The sequence below is a fragment of the Brachionichthys hirsutus genome, chromosome 8 (assembly GCF_040956055.1).
Source record: "Brachionichthys hirsutus isolate HB-005 chromosome 8, CSIRO-AGI_Bhir_v1, whole genome shotgun sequence".
In the NCBI taxonomy this organism is placed as follows: domain Eukaryota; kingdom Metazoa; phylum Chordata; class Actinopteri; order Lophiiformes; family Brachionichthyidae; genus Brachionichthys; species Brachionichthys hirsutus.
In genome coordinates, this window is record NC_090904.1 from 1,763,049 (window position 1) to 1,782,434 (window position 19,386).

Here is a 19,386-nt window from a genome sequence, read left to right on the forward strand (position 1 = left end):
TATTAGCGTCTCATTTCTAATGCATTTAAAAGTAAACATTTACATACTGACAACACTACTATAACCAATTATTTTTAAATAACTTTTCAAAAACTTTGTTGGGAAGTACTTCACAAGGATAGAAAATATAAACATGCTGTGAATGTTAAATATGAATCACGAAGATGAATTTTCCTGCTGCACGGACTGTAATGACGCCAGTCTGCCGGTAGGGGTCGCAATCGACAGATCGTCCGGTGACGTTTCACTGCAGGGAGACGTAGAAGAACGCACTAGTAATGATGCCAGTCTGCCGGTAGGGGTCGCAGTCGACAAATCGGCCGGTGACGTTTCACTGCAGTAAGACGTAGAAGAAGAAGAACGCGGAAGAACTCGGTGTTTATCGCATTTATATCCAACATTCAAACGCTGTTATAATTTAACTTTAATGCGACCTTAAATGGAACGGATCGGCTCTCGTTTAATGCGGTAAAAATTAAAATGGAGGATGAGAAAGCGTCGGGAGATGCTGCGGATCCGGAGGGACGCAAGCTGGTGACCCCACGGGGGGGTAATGTCGCCCCCTCCGCCAGATTTCTGCAGGTTGAGCTGGAGCTGAACACGCACCTCCGGCGGCTGACCTTCAGCGGGCCCGTGCGCTACGTGTACAACCCGCTGGAGTACGCGTGGGACGCGCACCGCTGCTACGTGGACAAGTATTGCCGAGGGGGTCAAGCGGTCCTGTTTTTAGGCATGAATCCAGGACCTTACGGGATGGCGCAGACGGGGGTGAGAAGAGTCGTTTTGAGTTACGTGCTTCATCACATTATCGGTTTGAATTCAAAGCTGCATCCAGATGTTGCTTCTCTGGGCTCCCAGATCAGCACCTCCACGGGCCGGGCCCCTAAAAGAGCTCACATTCTCTGGGCTCCCAGATCAGCACCTTCACGGGCCGGGCCCCTAAGAGAGCTCACATTCTCTGGGCTCCCAGATCAGCACCTTCACGGGCCGGGCCCCTAAGAGAGCTCACATTCTCTGGTCCCCCAGATCAGCACCTCGGGGCCGGGCCCCTAAGAGAGCTCACATTCTCTGGGCTCCCAGATCAGCACCTCCACGGGGCCGGGCCCTAAGAGAGCTCACATTCTCTGGGCTCCCAGAACCGCGCCTCCTCCGGGCCGGGCCCCTAAGAGAGCTCACACTCTCTGGGCTCCCAGATCAGCACCTCCTCCGGGCCGGGCCCCTAAGAGAGCTCACATTCTCTGGGCCCCCAGATCAGCACCTCCACGGGCCGGGCCCCTAAGAGAGCTCACATTCTCTGGGCTCCCAGAACCGCGCCTCCTCCGGGCCGGGCCCCTAAGAGAGCTCACATTCTCTGGGCTCCCAGATCAGCACCTCCACGGGGCCGGGCCCTAAGAGAGCTCACATTCTCTGGGCTCCCAGATCAGCACCTCCACGGGCCCGGGCCCCAAGAGAGCTCACATTCTCTGGGCCCCCAGATCAGGACCTCCACGGGCCGGGCCCTAAGAGAGCTCCCACTCTCTGGGCTCCCAGATCAGCACCTCAGGGCCGGGCCCCTAAGAGAGCTCACATTCTCTGGGCCCCCAGATCAGCACCTTCTCGGGGCCGGCCCCTCAGAGCTCACATTCTCTGGGCTCCCAGATCAGCACCTCCTCGGGGCCGGGCCCTCAGAGCTCACACTCACCCAGTTTGTGTTCTATTCCCAACTCATTCTTGTTTAGATCACTAGAACCTCCGTGTTCTGCCTTTGACACGTTCGAACCTGAAACGCGCTGCTTTTCCTTCGGACAGGTTCCCTTTGGTGAAGTTAAGTCCGTCGTCGACTGGCTGCGGATCTCCGGAGCGATCGGCCGGCCTCCCGATGAGCATCCGAAGCGGCGGATCGCAGGACTGGCGTGCGCTCAGAGCGAAGTGAGCGGCGCTCGCTTCTGGGGCTTCTTCAGGAGCCTGTGTGGCGAACCAGCGCAGTTTTTCAAACACTGCTTTGTGCACAATCTGTGTCCGCTCATGTTCATGGGCGCGAGCGGGAAGAATCTAACGCCGCCCGAGTTGCTTGCAGCCGAGCGGGACGCCCTCCTGAAACTGTGCGACGTCGCACTTTGCCAGGTGGTGAGGGCTCTGGGCGTATCCATGGTGATCGGGGTGGGAAGGGTTGCAGAGCAACGGGCCAGGCGGGCCCTGGCTGCCGACGGCGTCGGCGGCGTACGGGTCGAAGGCATCATGCATCCTTCGCCGAGGAACCCTCGAGCCAATAAGGGCTGGGCGGAAATCGCTCGAGCGAAACTCTCAGAGCTCGGTGTCGTGTCCCTGCTGAGCGACGGATCAGGATGAGCCACGTTGTGTTGTCACGGCGACTGTAAGTTTTGTTGAGTGTTCTAGATCTGCAGGGGAACGTTCCCACTAAATATCCCAGGAAGTTCCATTTGAATTATTTGATTCATTAAGGCATAACAGGCATTGAACCCTGCCCTAATGTACCAATGACCATTGGGGGGGGGGCATATCTGTATTGGTACATATTTATGACACTAAATGATTTTTATCACTAAATACTAGATATTCTTACATGTTTACAGGGGAGGACCTAAGAAAAACAACAAGGCCCCACTTTACTGTCACTTTACAGAATTCACTGACATAAACAGCTGTTTATATATATATATATACTATATATATATATACTCACACTTTTCTGTATTTGAAAGATGGACTGTTTCATATACGGTAAAAATAAAGATTTCATAATGAAATCTAGATTGATTTTGAAACTGTTCATTCAGCGTTGGTATGTGCTCCTTTCACTTCTGATATATTATCAACATTATAGCTGCATAAACTAAACTAAAATAATTTTTAGTAGGTAAAACTGACCTCTTGCCCTCGAGCTCCTTTCATTCAGGCCTTTAGCGCCCCCCAGGTGAACTGCAGGAGTGAGTGATCAGAAATAGATTTTTTTGTTTTTTAGAATTTAGCATCACCTGTTTTTTTATTCTGTGAAATCTCTAAATGTCTGCTGAGGCTTGAAAATGGTTTAAAGCGTCATGAAAAATAAAGAAGAGTTCTTACAGAGTTCCAGGATACAATTCTCTCTAAATATTTGTCTGCACTGAAACGTGTAAATCTCTCACGACTTCGACACTAAGCTCCCGTTTGAAACCCAGGAAGTATCTTTAGAGCAGTTTAGAACAAACGAAGGAAAAGTCCACATTATAAACGACTCGCATTCGGGAAACGAGTTCATGGATCCCAGAGTTCAAAGTTCACTGAAGTTGATTTAAAAAGGTTCATGTAGCCTTGGATGCTGCGCTCTCATGCCCTCACCAACAACTGTTTCAACACCGATACTTGGAATCCAAGTGAGCAGAAGATACTATTGCCATAGTGGAAGCACGGACTGCATCTCCCATGAGGCCACTGGTGGTGCCTCAGAGGTTGTGAAAGTCTCGAGCCTGACAGGATAACTTATCATTATCTCCAGACTGATGCGGAGGTCTATCCTTCACGAGGCAGAAGAAGAAGATCAGAACAAGGTAAGAAAACATTAACCTGAAGTTCAATTATTTATTAGGCGCGTAATGATCTTTTATCAACTCCTAAATATTTCATTATTACAGATACGACTGTGTTTTACCGCGCCGATAATAAGAGTATGTAAATAGGAAGAGTAAATGAGTTTATTATTTATATCAATGGAAAGCTGATTAATACATTTAGCATTTTAAAAAACTTTATTTTTTTACTATATGAATTTTTGTTTTGGGAATCTAAGACAGGGACAGAAATCCATTTCAACATTGACAAATAAAGCAAATGTTAGGTGGCTTAGATTATGTATTACGATCAATAATGATTAAGTAGGGCAAGTAAAGCATCTTGCTTTCCCCTCTACCTTATAGCATGGGTTCATCATTTATACTGTTAATGATAAAGAAGCGGCGGCCCGCCTCAGTGGCTCTGCCGTTTCACGGACTTGTTGTTTATAACCGTGTTATGAGCGACGTTGGGACCGAGCTGCATTCCTCCGCTATCACGTTCCATCAGCTGCTTTCCTCTCGGCTGAAACTGGAGCCGATTCTCTGGACCCGTGAATGTTTTCTTCCTGAACAGCACCGGCTTCCATTACCATGGACGAGCAGCCCGCTGTGGTGTTTCGAAATGTGGGGCAACATTACTTCCCCCAAACCAGAGTGGAGTGCCATTACAGTCTGAGCCAATCCCACCGGTGGAGCAGCAGCGACTGGATCGGCATCTTTGAGGTCGGCTGCTAACTTAAACTCACACGATCATCATCATCACGTAGGAGGAAGGGGGGTGAGGGTGACGCTCCTTCTTTGGTTTCCTGCCGCAGGTGGGCTGGTCGTCGGTGGAGCGGTATTACACGTACACGTGGGCTCTGGTTCCCGAAGGCCACGCTGACGGCGCCGACGCCAACTGCTGTGTGATATTCCACGGTGAGAATGTAACGCACGTAACAATAAAAGCCATCTCCTTGATATTCTCATCACTTCGCTGCTCCTCCTGGCGGAGCTTGCGTTTGGTCGGGGGTGTGACGTCACCCTGGAGGTATCTTCATCTCTTCCTGCAGCGTCCTACTTGCCCCGCCCCAGTGCCGCGGAGTACGAGTTCATGTACGTGGATAAGACGGGGCAGGTGTGCGCCCGGAGTCGCCCCTTCGTCTTCTGCGCTCCGAAGCCGCTGGAGGAGCTGGAGACTCTGAAAGAGGAGCGGGATGAGGACGACGATGATGAGGAGGAGCTGCTCCTCGTCATCCCGAAGGCCCAGCTTCTGCAGGTCGAAATGAGATGAAGACAAACGCAAGCGATCCTGTTCCCGTTAACGTTTAAACACAAATCTTCATTTCCATCATCTCTCACGCCGTGAACAGCGCCGGCTGGAGGAGAGCTGGGAAAAGCAAGAGGAGATGCAGAAGGCTCTGGACGCCACCAGGAAAGAGATGGAGGACGGGGAAGAGAAAAGAAAGAAGGAAAAGAGGGAGTGGGAGTTTGAAAGGGGAGCATTGAAGGAGGAGATCTCAGAACTCGGAGACAACGTGAGACAAAACTATCAGTCCCTGAAGAAGATCGAGGGGAAACACAAGGTACGCGCAGATTTGAGGAGCTTTCGATGGAAAAACAACCTGGAGAAATATCTGTCATCATTTGCTCTTTCCAAAATACAAGGATGTGAAATATAGTAAGGAAAATCTGTCCTGGGAACTGAGCAAACGAATGGCAGAAAAAGCTGAGAGTCTGCAGCAGATCCGAGACCTGGAGGAGAACGTGGAGATGCTGACCGAGCGGGAGAAAGACGGAAACGCGGAGCTGGAGAGGCGAGCGTTTGAGATGTTTGACCGTTGAGCATTTACTTCTTTTGACCTGCAACGACCTTTTTTTTTTTTTTTGTCCCACAGGTTGAAGGAGAGAGTGAAGAAATTATCTTGTCAGATGAAACACGACGATGAGAAGAGAAAGTCTTTGCAGGTCTTTACTTCTTCTTCTCTTGTAAAATTAGACGTCCTGTTTCGCACGTCCTTCCAACCCCGATACTCCGACCGGGAACCAGGTCGGGCTGACGTTAGGAGCGGAGCCACAGGTGACTCCTCCTACTTCAGTTATTGCTCTCCATCTCTGCTCAGGTGGAGAATGACTCTGCTCTGGTGGAGCTGCAGGAGCTGCAGGAGCGTCTGGGTGCCAGTGAACGTGCAGCCGAAAGCCTCCGCAGGGAGCTGAGGGAGCTGGGAGCCCGTCAGGGTCACACCCACACCGAACTCCACCAGGCCCGGCTCCAAGTGGCCCAGCTGACCCTCCGCCTATCCGAGGAGAATCTGCTCCTCCAGGAGGAGCATGCCAACTGGGCCCGGGAAAGAGAAGCGAGCAAACACGCAGCGGAGGTCAGGACGCCTCAGGGGGGGCTGAAGCTGCTGCAAACGCACAACCTGGCCTCGTTGCTAAACGTTGTTTTCAAATGTGTTTGTGTGTAGACTGAGAAAAAGAAATGGCAAGAATTGATCTGCGAGGCGCAAAGGACGGAGGAGTGGCTCCAGGAGGAGAGGACGGAGAGGGAGAAGCTGGAAGTGGAGCTGGGAAACGAGAGAGACAGTAATCGAGTAAGTGAAGCAAATGGCTTTTATTTAGTCATTTTCATGTTCATCAGCATCATCAGGGGCTTTTGTTACTTTTTGTTCAGGCAGAGTATGCATTTCCCCTCGTGGTGTAGCCGTGCCGGTTGTTCCGGTGCGTGATCCGGTGGTGTTTTAATGTTTTAATGCTGCTGCCTCCCATAGCTGCTGCTGGAGGAGCTTCAAGAGGCCCGATCCAGCCTGAGGAGAGCCCAGCGAGAGAGGGACGAGCAGCAGGCAAGGTCATAGTTGATTTAAACAAAAAAGAACCAGGGGGGAAGGAGCAGATAAAAGATGCATAGGTTAATATAAAATAATGATTTATTATAATAATAAATCATTTATTAGTGGAGATAGTATCAAAAATGTTGGGAAATTAGTCAAATACTTTTCTCATCATTAGTTCATAAGAAATCAATGCTGATAAACTGAATGAAAGAAACTTGATTTCAGTATTTCAGGTCAGTGTATTTAAGGAGAAAAAATATTGTGTCTCAACTCTCTTGGGAATGGATCTGCACATTCTTTTGCACTTAAAATCAACATTTAGCACAGAAAAAAAATCAGTCTTAAATGGTAAGAAACAATCCTTAAACTCCCAACAAGTGGAAAACGCTGTCGTAAATCCTCCTCTTCGTGTGTGTGTGCTTGAAAAGGGACGCTCACAGGAGCTGGTCGGCTACGTCCTGCAGCTGGAGCAGCGGTCGGGCCTCGCTCCAGGAGCCGGGTCCAGTGACGACGTTCCCGCGTGTGTCTGTGAGTGACGTGGGCGTGGACGTGGACGTGGGCGTGGACGTGGGCGTGGGCGTGGGCGTGGGCGTGGACGTGGGCGTGGGCGTGGGCGTGGGCGTGGGCGTGGGCGTGGACGTAGACGTAGACGTGGGCGTGGACGTGGACGCTCTCTGTGTGCGGAGCTTCTTTTCCTCTGCAGCGTATTAAAGTGAAAACGGGTCTGCGCTAATTCCAACAGTTACCGGCTCTTCCTCTGAGGATGACGATGACACGTCCTCAGCTTCTCCCAGGTCCTCCCGGTTCCTCCTTTTCCCGTCCACGGGAGGAGACTCGCCCGCCCCCGACACGCAGGTATGTCATCGCATCGACGGTCCTGACGGTCCTGACTGATTGGTAGAAAGAAATCGTGAAACTCGATTTAAATCTTGATTCTGTCATGTTTAAAAGCTTAAATAAATCCACGCACCAACTATTTTTGTGTTTCCAGAAATGCTACGTGATACAAACACTTGTATAAACAATACTTTATAAACCTTTGCATTTAAATCCATCGCTGCGTCTGTCCCACCAGGATGTGAGGACACCGCCCCGTGAGGACGGCGCTGGCAAAGGGACGAGGCTGATCCTTCCAGAAACGGCCGACCCCGTCCTGAGGTGACACTTTTGGGTTTCTAGCAGTCACCCTAACGAACTCTGCGTCGCCCTCGCCGCTCCCTGACTGCGGTCACGTCTCCAAAGACGTTCCGATGACTTCATTCACACTGTTGTTGTCTCCTGCTGGACATTCTCTTTTCTTATGGGATGAGTCAGACTTTAGAGGGCAAATAATAGAAGTATGAGAATAGCAGCTGTGACAAATTGGGTGGACGTTGTGAGGCTTTTGTAATCATCATCATCTTCATCGCCTTCTTGCAAACGTTCTCTTCCTCTCTGCAGCGAGCGGATGGACTCTCCCATGTGGTGACGCAGAGACGGACGATGGACGGCGAGATGCTTTTCTGCCACCGTGAGAGTAGCGGCTGCTCGGGTCACAGGAAAACCCAAAGTGGCCTTCTGTGATCTACATTTGTGTTTCTCGTAGGCGATATTTGTAGTTCAAAATGTGTTTTATTACTGTGAGCATGTATTTCTTGCTTTTAATGGGTGAGACTCGGGGTGGAAGTGAAGCGGTGTCCTCTTTCAGCTCGACTTTTAAACTTCCCGCGTTTGGTGGAGTATCATCCTGAGCCTCTTTGTGGGTGTTTTGTCAAACGACGGCTCCGGCTTGTCGAGTAGTTTCAGGTCGGAGGTTAATGTTTGTTCATAGACTTTAGCTTCAGTGGGGGAGATAGGAATCGTAAATAAATCCTACATGTCTATATTGGGTGGACGTGTGTTTTGTCCCTCCCGGCTTAGGGTGCAAGTTAAAGCAACGTTTAAAGCAAACGACCGCCCGACTCCAAACGCTGATGGTTCCATTCCCAGCCAAAGACTTTTTGCTGGGAATGTGAGTGAAACGATGGGAAAGAAGACAACCGGGCGTGAAAGGTCTGAGAACAAATCATATTTATCAAAATACAAGTACAACGACAAATAAAGAGCTACAAATAAGCAAAAACTCATATATATATATATATATATATAAACAAGAACAGCTCAGCCCCCGCCTTTGTTTTTCTTGCTCTCCACGTATCTGAGATGTTTTGGTCGTCCCGCTAAAACAAAAGTCGTACGTTTTCTGAATCCCTGAACATGAGAATGATTCATTTGTTTGCACTCTACAAAGATTGTGTTTATAAAAGGTAAGACATGCGTTTAAAAGCAACGATAAAATGCACCAGAGATCAGATCTAAAGTCTCGTCTCACACACAAGTCACACCACTGAGCTTGAGAATTCTCACCGATTCACATTTTGTTTTTGTTGAAATAATCTAACGTCTGTCTTTGGTACCTTTATTTCGATTTTTTAACTCCTTTGCTGAGGCCTTTGCCCCCCCCCCTCCATGGCTTTTCTATTGTTCCAGCTCAAATTTAAGAAGAAAAATAAATCTACAGCCTGACGGGCTGTAGGTAGAAAGGTGTCAATCCGGAAGTATGGAGTGATTATGGATTATTGAACACGTCGGTATTCAATAGTCATTATCCTCAATGGCTTCAAATCAGGAGCAAAAGACCAATCTAACCTTGGTGGGGGTGGGGGTGGGGGGTCCCCATACATGACAAATAGTACAAGCAGTCTTTTTTTTTTTTTTTCAGATATCATGCACTGACTTCATCGTCGAAGCTCACGGCGTCCCTCGGGGCAACAAATGCTTGGGCTATACTGCTGCCATGGCAACAGGATGGTCAAGGCTCATTTGCTTAATGACGACTCGAGTCTTTCATTGCATAAATAATGAACATTTTATATATCTTGCATATAGCTGCAATAAAAAAAACAAAAAACAAGCGAAGTGTTTATGGCGTTTGGCATCGCCCGTTAGAAATAGCACAAATGAACACGCGTCATTTTCCCCCGCTGGCCCCCCCAGTGGAGAGCCTCGGTGTTGTCGTGTCGTTGCTGGACGTTCGCCGCTCCAGTCGCACTTCATCACGTTTGATTTAGCAATTTATGTACACATTTGTAACAACCGATCTTCCGTGTGTTGATTGTGGCATTAATGACGGTAAGAACTTCTCTTCCTCTCTTTTACACACACACGCACACACACACACGCACACACACACCTGAGATTTCTTTGACGTGAACTGCTCTTCATCTGTTTGGATGATTCTTTGCTCACACTTACAATGTGAGACTATTCCGGTTGTTGCATCCGGTACATGTGCAGCATGACGACAGCTGAATCCTGAATATAAACCGACGCTTTGGAGTCAGAAGAAGTTTTGTTCATTTTTTCTTCAAATACTGTATTGATGGGTTGAACTCCGGCCTTATTTAAAAGTGTGTACTGTATTTGGTCAATCCTGTTGTCTTTACTTTTTGGGATCACAATCACCAGCGCTGAAGTTCTCCTCCTCCTCCTCATATTGTCAGACATCTTACCGTGTTCTTATAACGTTGTGACTTTTGAGTCCTGCTCTTTCTTTGTTATCTTAGCTGTTACTTTTTTTTTTTTTTTACTATATTCAATAAAGCTGAAGCGCATATGATTGAAGATAAGCTTAAAAAACAAAACACTTTATGTCCAGTCAAAACCTGAGCAGGACTGAGTTAAAAAAATATATATACAAGAGGCAAACAACGCAGAGTCCCACAACTCGGCATGAGAAGAACAGAAACGTCGACATGCATAGAAAAACCATACAATAAAACGCAGAGAAGCATATCTCTGAATCGTTTAAAGGAGTTTTGAGAAGACACCTGCGGTAAATTGGCACCACACACAGAGTCCTGGTTTTTTTTTCCCACACAAAGCTTAGCCCTTATAGATGGCAGAGGAGTGCACGTTCTTCCATCCAACACCTTTTGTTCCTCTTTGGGTGGATGAAACACATTTGAGATATCTTTGGCACAGTGATTTTTTTCAAGGCGCTGTCCTCAACCCATGGACATCGAGTACTTCTGTTTCTCACTTTCCTTTTAGTGGACACGTGGAGTATATGTAAATACTCTATGCGCTGTACGTCCTGATTCTGCTGGGACCCAGGCAGGAACGGCTACTGGACGAGGACAGCGGCGTCTTTGTGTCTCTCGCTGTGTTTTTTCCAGTCACACCTTTCTTTTGCGTGGCCCTGCCACCTCCCCACATGTCTCCCAGTCACTGCCCCCCCCTCGCTCCTTCTCTTCATCGCAGCAATCCTCCTCTTCCTCCTCTACAGTTGACTCGTACGTGGGCTTCTCCTCTTGTTTGATGGCTGCCGCGGCCTTGGGAGCGGCTGCAGAGCCGTCCCCTGAATCAGTGCTGTCCTCAAAGGCCTCCGGGTTCTCCAGCATCTCCCGAATGAGTGGAGGCATGGGACCGGGGATTTCCATCTTCAATGTGATGGCTCTTTCTGCACCTACACACACACACACACGCGCGCATAAATGTGCCTGCTATGCTCTTCTTATATGCCGATGATGGTATATTCTTTTTGCCAGAATTATTTTTCATTTATGGTTTTTAGAATGCAATAAGATGAAACATTAGAGCTGTAATTCCTCTTAAAATTATTTTTAGAATGCTGACCTTTTGTGCTGATGCCTCTGAGGTCCGTGACTTTCATCAGCATGCGTGGAAACATGTGAGGCTTATCCGGGCGTCTGCGACGGGTGTAGATCTTCAGCGCCTCGAGCAACGGCTCCTGCAGCTTGTCTACCTTCTGTGGCTCCTCCAGGTCCATACGGTCTGCAGCAATAATAGAGAGACACGCATTTTATTAGCATGAAGCCGATTAAAATAAGAGACGCTAAAGTGAAGCACGACTTCACCTCCACAGATGAGGCAGATCGCGCTGAGGAGGCCCGTCTCCGTGTCGTCCATCTCCAAAGGCAGCAGTTGGCCGGCAAAGGCAAACACGAGATCCGTAAGCGGGCCGAAGCCCGCGTTGTGCATCTGGGTCCTGTTGAGAGTCAGGCCATCCGAGAAGGTCATTGTGTCTTGCTCCGGGGTGTAACGAGTGCATATCCTCAGCATCTAGAAAAAAGGGGACGAACGTCACAGCAAGAGAAGAGGAACGGTGATGTCAAATGAGGATTCTCTGTTCATAACGAGATCAGCAGCGTGACAAATGAGGAAGCGGCAGCAATGTGGGAGGAGTCAGAGAGAAGCAGGGGCTGTGTGCTCGGTACCAGGATGTCCAGACATGCAGATTTGAGGAGGGTGATCTGGTCAGCGATGGTGAGCGTAGTGAAACCTGGTAGCCGCTTGGCAAACTCCACAATCTTTATTATGCACTTAGTGGACAGCTCACTGAACTTATCCCAGAGGCCCAAGTCCAGCTGGACTCTGTGGTCAGCGCTTGAATTCTGGGAGAGAAACAGCGGGACACTTTTGTCTATGTGGGGTTTTTTTTTTTTTTGTGGCAAAGCGGCGAGCCAATGCTTGACTGCTTCGGCGTGGATGGATCATCCGGTCACACTCACTGTGGTGTATTTTCCTAGTTGGCACAGCGATGGAAAGGTCTCCTGGTGAGCTTTGCTGACTTTGTTCACCAGCTGCTCCAGTTCTCCGCTCAGTTCGTAGTTCTCTGGCAGCAGCAGCTCCTCCTTCACCTCCTTCTTCTTCTTGTTCCTGTCGTTACGCACCGCTGCAGGGAAACGCACACGCACACACGCACGCACGTTGTCGGGTTTGTCCTGAGTGTCAAGCTTCGCTTTACGAAGGGCATGTTGATATGGTGTAACTCGCCTTCTTTGGACATGCCGACCTCAAAGCACTTTTGCAGCCGGCAGTACTGGCAGCGGTTGCGGGTCACTTTGTTGATTTGGCAGTTCTTGTCTCGGTGGCAGGTGTACACCATGTTCTTCTGAATGCTGCGGCGAAAGAAACCCTGGAACACACAGAGGAAGGCGTCGCGTTACCGCGTGGCTCTGGAAGCGGCTGTGCCTGTTTGTGAGTCCACTGCTTGGGTGCAGACAGCATTATTGGATGGGATGTCGTGAATGATTTAACAGGCAATCGTGTTTCCACATCGTTTTCTTAGTTTATTTTTATATGTAATGATCCTGAACTTTCTTCTACACTCCTCTCAAACCGGTTCCTCTTTATGCCGTTTTATATATAACATGAAAGCACGAATATCCTCTATTAAATTCTATTCACCAAGTTTAATATTATTATTTGTATTTAATTTGATCTCCCCCCCTCCCCCCGCAGTCAGCATTTAGATGCGGTGACCTCGTGCTGATCACTGACCATCAGTGTTGGGAAAGTAACTAAAGTAACTAGTAACTTAAAGTAATAAGTAACTAGTTACTTTTGGCAGGGCATAATAAGTAAAGTAATGTAATTACTTTTTTCCGGCAAGTAACTAGTAATAAGTAATATATTACTGATCTTGAGTAACTTGCCCAACACTGCTGACCATTCAGCTGCTGCATCTCTAGGGTGCAGTACTAGCGAACGTACACTAGATGGTACCTCCACAAAAGCCAAGGTTCCAGCTGTGCAGCGCTGCCTGACATCTGTCTGACTAAATCCGGCCTCGCCTTTACCTTGCAGCCTTCACACGAGCTCACGCCGTAGTGATAGCCAGAGGACTTGTCCTGGCACACGAAGCAGGGCTTGTAGACGCGAGGGGGGGGCGGGGGAGAAGGCGAGCTGGGCAGCATCTCCTCCGAGCTGGTGCTCTGGGTTTCTACCGCTGTGGAGAAAATAAAGCAAAACATGAAGCTCTCTTATTATATCAGAGCCTCCTGTTTCCGTAAGATCTTTGAACGTACAGTGAAAGCTAATACAACAAGCAACCCTCGACCCTCGACCCCATGCAGGCCACCCCTCGGAGACAGAAGGCAGCCTTTTTGACTGACGTCTGAAGTTCTGCATCTGCTCTGCACACCCATATGCTCGCATCTTTATTGGCGAGGCCGTCCGACCGAACGCTGAGCGGCGTGTGAACAAACAGAGGCGGGACGTTTACGAGACCGGCTGTCTCCTTCTGTTCGTCCTCGCCGTCTCGCCACACTGTCCATCCGCTGGCCCGCGGGGAGAGCCATTCGACTGATGAGAACGCCGTGGTTACGGCGCCAAGGAGTTCAACCTCAGCACACCTGATGCACGTTTAAAGGTGGTGAGGAAAGAACGGGCGGATTCCTTTGAACATGTCTTTCAGCTTTCACCTTCAGTCACCCCAACTTCACCCCTCTGCCCAGTCACACCCCCCCCCCCCCCAGCCCCTTGTTTCCTGGCCCTAAATTCCTCTCTGCAGGCTGGACGGGGTTTAATAGTCGCCCGAGCTCATAAGCAGCCCTATAAAGGCTGTGTCTGGGGCAGGAAGGAGGCCCCCGGCCAGGCCGACGGCCTCTTTATTGGGATGCAGTCACCTTGGGCAGCTATTCACATCAACTGCTCCATCCTTGGGAGTCGGTCCTTGTAAAAATAAAGAATCTGGGGGTCAAAAACCCAAAGTCACTGCCCCTTCAATGGATAACACAGGACTTGACCAAATGTGCCCCCCCCCCACCCTGCTGGAGCAACCCCCGACCTGAACCCACAGCTTGTCATTAACAAGAGTGCTAATGTTTCAAAAACAGAGAAGCAACGCCACAAAGGAATAATCTAATAAAACCAGAGGAGAGAAATGAAAAGAGAAAGAAAGGGAACGGAGGTGAGACCGAGGACGGAAACTTCCCAGCGGACGAACGGTTAAATGAAGTCCTGACCATTTAACTTTGACCTTGACTGAAGGAGGCCATGTGTGTGTGAGCAGTAGGTCAACCAATGGGTTCAAATCTGACATTCAGCCAATCACAAAGTGCTGCCAATCCCAATAAAGGGCGTTATTATCAAAGGAGATCATCAGAATCTACATTGACGTTAACTGGGTCACCTGGTTTTGGCTCAGTCACAGGTATGTCAGTGTGTGTTCGGTCTTTACACACTACCGGCCGTTCACTTAAACACACATGCAAAATGACCAAATCCATGGGAGCTCACTAGAACCTGAGTTAGATCAATCAGCTGATCGGCACAGAGAAATATAACATGCATATAAAACAAGATGCAAGGAAAATAGAGGAAAAACAGAAAGTTCTGCAATCATTTGGCGATTTGTCTCATTTTAGCAGCAAAAATTCAAAAAGAGAATTATTTTTTGAAAAAAAATGCTATTCTAAAATAACCTTTATTTGCTATTCTCTTGTAAACTGAATTATTTATTTATCAACAAAGAAAGATGATTGATTTAGTCAGACAGACTATTAGATTGTTATTTCTGACGTGTCGTGAAGTATTTAAACTAAAATATGCCCAAAGAATATCATGTTTCATACAAGTTTATGAGTAAGCAAAGAGCTGCTAGAGGCCAGGTGGAGGAGCTGGGGGCGAGGGGGGCGAGGGGGGGTGCTGAAGGGATGCCATTGTAACGTGATCACTGTTTTCTGTTTATATAGTAACACTGACAATGTAAAAGTGTCCCAGACAGAACAAGTGGAAAAACAGCTCCCATTGATGCCGAGAGGCTGATCTGGCGCCAGCAGGCAGCCACAGACTGACACTGTCTGAGGGTTGGGGGGGGGGGGGGGTGAGGAGGGACGTCACAGAGAACGGGTGAGAGAAGAGCGGTGGAGCCTTTACCTGGCGTGGAGGAGAGAACTGTCAGCCGCTGTCATCGCCCTGAACTGAGCTCACCCTGGGAGCGCCGGCCTTAAAGAAACGCCTCTCTATCCTCGAGCTGCAGCTCACGCCTCAGCGTGTCACGGCATCAATCGACAGGCCCCCGGTGAACGCACAGGAGGCGGGGGGGCATCCTGAGGAGTCAGCCTCATCGGGGAGCCGGATGCAGCTTCATCATGCAGGCCAAAGTATGAATATAATCTCACCGAAGGAGGAAAATGTGATTTATTTCTTCACTGCTTCCGGTTTCATCCTCTGTCGCAGAGTACACGTTTGTGTTTTTCCTCCACTCCCATTTGCTGTTTGTTGTCGGATCAACACATCCCTGTTTAGGCAACAGGAACCCGTCTGAAAGCAGACACCCCCCTTATCAGTGCTGACCCCCCCCCCCCCCCCCGGAGGAGCAGCAACGTCATTTAACATCACAGCGTTTCATTCGTGTGCAGGAATCAATATTCTGTCTACTTTTGTAAACTACACACCGTCGGCTTTTATTGTTATTCACTTCCACAAACTCAAAACAAAACACGCATGAAATGATTTGCACGTGAAAGTCACATTTCAATGACGGCGTAGCAATTAGCAGCTAACTCACAGCATAGCTAAAGCGTTGCATGTGATGGCAGCCATTTGTTCATGCTAAACAAATAGAGGAGGGTCGACATCGCTGGGAGTTAAAAGAGCTTTTTGATGTTCCTCCAATGACCACATCACAATATTCACAAAATATTCAGCGACATGGTGAGGAACGTGCGTTCGTGGGGGCCACAAGTCAGATTAGCAGCGAAGGGAAACAGGAATAAATGCCGTTCATGTGTCAAAAAGCAAAGTTAATGTCGACTATATTCTTTTTATCTGTTGACGCTTGATGCTTGAAATGACGCTGATCCTGTGATGGAGCTGCAACCTCAAATATGCTGAGCGGGGAATTACCATGACAGCAGGGAGGAGAGGGGGGGTGGGGGGTGTGACAATCCCTTTCATCAGCTGTTCTAAGTTCAATACCAGTGCCCCCCCCCCCCCCCCCCCCCCCACCCACCTTCCTGCCCTGGCGAGAGGAGGAGTCCTTCCTGTCATTGACAACGTCTTTTAAAGGAAAGGCTGTGAAAACCAGGTTACTGTCCAGGAGATGGCTCTATAAAAACAGCAGCGCGAAACGCACACACACGCACACACACGCACACGCACACACACGCACACACGCACGCACACACGCACACACACACACACACACACACACACACACACACGCAAGCAAGAGTGCACAAACAGGTCGCATAAAAAAAGGAGAACTCATGTTGTGAAGACTCAATTGTCAATGCAGGCCCTTTAAAATAAAAGTTAAAACTTCACTTCATCTGAATGATCAATGCGGGCCAATAGATCGATCAATGCAGGCCAATAGACCGATCAATGCAGGTCAATAGACCGATCAATGCAGGCCAATAGACCGATCAATGCAGGTCAATAGAGCGGCAAAGCCCACAAACACAAACACGGAGGGAAAAAAATAAACAACCCCCACCAGGAGACTCCTGATCTCGTTGTATATCCACAATAAAGGCTTTCTACATAGTCCGAATTGTTCCCTAATCCAGATTCCAATCCTTAGGCTAAAGTGAAATTATTTATGTATAAATATTCTAGAAAATTATATCATGGAACAAAGACGTAATAACTGATCCACTCATTTATCCGGATCCATTCCAAATTGTATGTTTTCATCTTGTGCACATCTCCCAGCCGTTATCCCGGTTTCCTGGTATTCCATTATGTACTTTATGCATAATCAGCACAATGGCCAACATTCCTCAACACCAGATTCCGTTCCTTTATCCAGAGCCTCTTCAGAATGCAGCCGGCTCTTTGCTGCTGCACGCTCCAAAAACCAGCCAGGCGGTTTGTGAGTAGCGGACGAACGTGGTGCGTGAAGCGCTTAGAGCGTCACAGAAAACGCACAACCTGCTTCACAAAGCCGCTAAATAAACAGCCGACGTGTTGAAATGCATTTACACGTCTAAATGCAGCTTTTTTAAATATATAAGATAGATATTATCTCTGATTTTAGGCCTTTATGCTGTAAAACATATTACTGACTACGGACATCACTCCTCTTAATCAGTGATGAAGAATGTTGGGGACACGTCGGCCGATCCTTCTGTTTTCATTCGAACTTTGAAGTCCCCCCCCCCCCCCCTCTGTTCCAATCCCAATTCTAATCCTAGGCCTGAAACACCGTCATACAAAGATGAGGACTTGCAGGGGTCAACCCGGAAATCCAGCCATCGCCTCTTTTAACTGCTGTCAGACGCCGCCTCGTCTCTTAATTGTAATTGAATAATTCTCAGTTGCAAAGATGTAAAATGAGAATTATTATGTGAGCAAACGCACACATTAATGATGGGAGAAACAAACACACACACACAGACACCAAAATACTGTGAGGAATTTAGAGGCTCAGTGTCCGGCTGTTCATGTTCACCAAAACAAACTGCGTTTGCTATCCAAAGGCGACTCTGCAGCAGAATGCGACACAACGTACGAGTTATTCTCGAGCCAATCTGGCGTGCTAGAGTGTGAACCTCCACCGATCAGTCCCCTTTAGTTCAATCGAGCCTCATTCTCAATCAAACTGCGACCAGGATTTAAGGTCACTGGATTTGTACTAACCAAACGGTTAAATCTGGTGAATCCAGATTTGTTTTTCTACCCCAAACTCCCCATCTGCAGCAAAACGTATTCTATTTAAATCACCGTGCTACATGGAAATTCTTGCGTTGTTTGATCCCGCAGGAAAACCAACGAAAGAAACAATCGAAACTGCACTTATATAGCGCTTTTTCCACCTTAGCGGTGCTAAAAATTTATGAGTTAATCAATCGTTAAAGTTGTCGTTTTGACTACATTTATCTCAGGTCAAATAAAAATAATGAAGACGATGTGTCGGATTAAGAAATGAAAGGCCAGAGCCAGAGAATCCCCTGAGAAAGAGATTGTCTGTCTGTCTGTCTGTCTGTCTGTCTGTCAGTCTGTCAGGCTGGCATCTGCCAAAGCTCCACAGCGAGTCGAAACAGGCCCGGCTGTGGTGTTTGTCACCGTGACTGCTCGTCCATCACCATTAGAGAGCACCGCTGGACTCCTCAGTGTCCAAATAACGGCTAAAGATAAATGGACGTCCCAAAGCGTCCCGTCACAGCCGAGAGAAACGCAAACGCAGCCCTCAGCCGGGCGACACATATGAATGGACCTCAGCGAGCCTGTTTCTATAGATCAAGTCAATGTTTGATCTTCCAAGCCGAGAGTAATCAAAGCGTATGAAAGTGGACTCTTATTATTATTCTGTCAGATAGATGTATTTTCCTCATTCGTCTCCAGTGTTTGTCTGTGTGACTGTTCCCATGGCGACCAGGTCGATGCTGTCTGTGTCTCACCGACTCGGGTCTTTGGAGGAGTTCTCAGAGCGACAAGAAACAGAGCTCTAATAATCTCCCTTTATCTTTTTAAGACGCGTTTCTAGTTCTTAGTCGTCTTTCCGTCTGTTATGAATCAAAACCCTGCAAAAAGTCAACGAGTTATCGGATTATAGTCTGCATCTTATTCCCGCTCTGCTTTAAAGTGGATGGACGGGGCTGGTGGTTGTTGTTGTTGTTGTTGTTGTTGTTGTTGTTGTTGTTGTCTGTGCTGGGAGGGATTGTTGGAAATGGCTGTCGATCACTCAAAGTCATTCATAAAGAAAAGAACAAACACGATGACGTATGAATGATGCGCCGCCCAGCTCCGTCACATAAGCAAACAGAAAGCAGGGTGAGGATGGAATCAAAAGGAATCTGACGCTTCCTGTGGAGAGAGCTCTATGATAACAAAACCAGGACTGATAACACGCACACACACACACACACACGCACGCACGCACACACACACTGTTCTCTTCCAGTCTGATGGACAGGGCACACAGTACTCACACTGAGCGCTGCTGGTGCCGGCCCAGGTGAAGGGGTCCAGCCCGGAGAAGTACGGGGTGGCCTGAGCGAGCCTGCAGGAGCTCTGCCCCGAAACACCGAAGAGGGGCCGGGGGGGCAGCCCGAGGGCCTCCATGCAGTCGAACATGCTCCTCTCGACGCCTCGCTGCCTTTATTACAACCAGGCTGTGAGAAAGGAGCTGGAAACCTGTTGCCTCTTTAGTCTGTCTGTCTCTGTCTGTCTGTCTGTCTGCCCCCCCCCCCCCCTCCCACTGTTCTGAACTCTCTTCTGAACAATCCAAACTTGTTTTACTCCCTATGCTTTGACTCTCCCTGAACTGA

General features: G+C 48.5%; 3 protein-coding genes across 4 annotated transcripts in view; 2 read left to right on the forward strand and 1 right to left on the reverse strand.

The window, feature by feature from the left end:
* Positions 1–480: 480 nt before the first annotated feature.
* On the forward strand, positions 481–2,770 carry smug1 (single-strand-selective monofunctional uracil-DNA glycosylase 1). The gene is made up of 2 exons (XM_068741995.1): positions 481–768; positions 1,789–2,770. The coding sequence occupies exons 1-2, from the start codon at positions 481–483 to the stop codon at positions 2,326–2,328; spliced, it is 828 nt and encodes a 275-aa protein (XP_068598096.1). The 3' UTR covers positions 2,329–2,770.
* A 647-nt stretch (positions 2,771–3,417) lies between these two features.
* On the forward strand, positions 3,418–8,205 carry LOC137898613 (calcium-binding and coiled-coil domain-containing protein 1-like). The gene is made up of 14 exons (XM_068742656.1): positions 3,418–3,527; positions 4,105–4,253; positions 4,346–4,448; positions 4,583–4,788; positions 4,883–5,095; positions 5,178–5,326; positions 5,408–5,477; positions 5,633–5,887; positions 5,978–6,103; positions 6,281–6,352; positions 6,772–6,871; positions 7,086–7,198; positions 7,419–7,501; positions 7,784–8,205. The coding sequence occupies exons 2-14, from the start codon at positions 4,122–4,124 to the stop codon at positions 7,809–7,811; spliced, it is 1,650 nt and encodes a 549-aa protein (XP_068598757.1). The 5' UTR covers positions 3,418–3,527; positions 4,105–4,121; the 3' UTR covers positions 7,812–8,205.
* A 152-nt stretch (positions 8,206–8,357) lies between these two features.
* The window catches only part of LOC137898614 (retinoic acid receptor gamma-A-like), a 14,562-nt gene continuing 3,533 nt past the window's right edge, over positions 8,358–19,386 (reverse strand). The window contains exons 1-8 of one of the 2 annotated variants that reach the window (XM_068742658.1): positions 19,048–19,192; positions 12,967–13,115; positions 12,161–12,302; positions 11,896–12,059; positions 11,602–11,778; positions 11,242–11,446; positions 11,000–11,158; positions 8,358–10,829 (exon numbers count right to left, since the gene is read on the reverse strand). In XM_068742658.1, coding sequence (XP_068598759.1) covers positions 10,540–10,829; positions 11,000–11,158; positions 11,242–11,446; positions 11,602–11,778; positions 11,896–12,059; positions 12,161–12,302; positions 12,967–13,115; positions 19,048–19,192 — 1,431 coding nt within the window. In that variant the 3' untranslated portion in view covers positions 8,358–10,539. Of the gene's footprint in view, positions 10,830–10,999; positions 11,159–11,241; positions 11,447–11,601; positions 11,779–11,895; positions 12,060–12,160; positions 12,303–12,966; positions 13,116–19,047; positions 19,193–19,386 lie in introns of those variants that run through there. The other variant, XM_068742657.1, reaches the window with a different exon arrangement.

Excerpts from the sequence above, each read along its gene's own strand:
- smug1 (XM_068741995.1), top strand. The coding sequence starts at position 481 with ATGGAGGATGAGAAAGCGTCGGGAGATGCTGCGGATCCGGAGGGACGC. Across the intron at positions 769-1,788 it reads ACGGGATGGCGCAGACGGGG|GTTCCCTTTGGTGAAGTTAA; the intron begins GTGAGAAGAGTC and ends TCCTTCGGACAG.
- LOC137898613 (XM_068742656.1), top strand. The coding sequence starts at position 4,122 with ATGGACGAGCAGCCCGCTGTGGTGTTTCGAAATGTGGGGCAACATTAC. Across the intron at positions 4,254-4,345 it reads ACTGGATCGGCATCTTTGAG|GTGGGCTGGTCGTCGGTGGA; the intron begins GTCGGCTGCTAA and ends TTCCTGCCGCAG. Across the intron at positions 4,449-4,582 it reads CTGCTGTGTGATATTCCACG|CGTCCTACTTGCCCCGCCCC; the intron begins GTGAGAATGTAA and ends CTCTTCCTGCAG.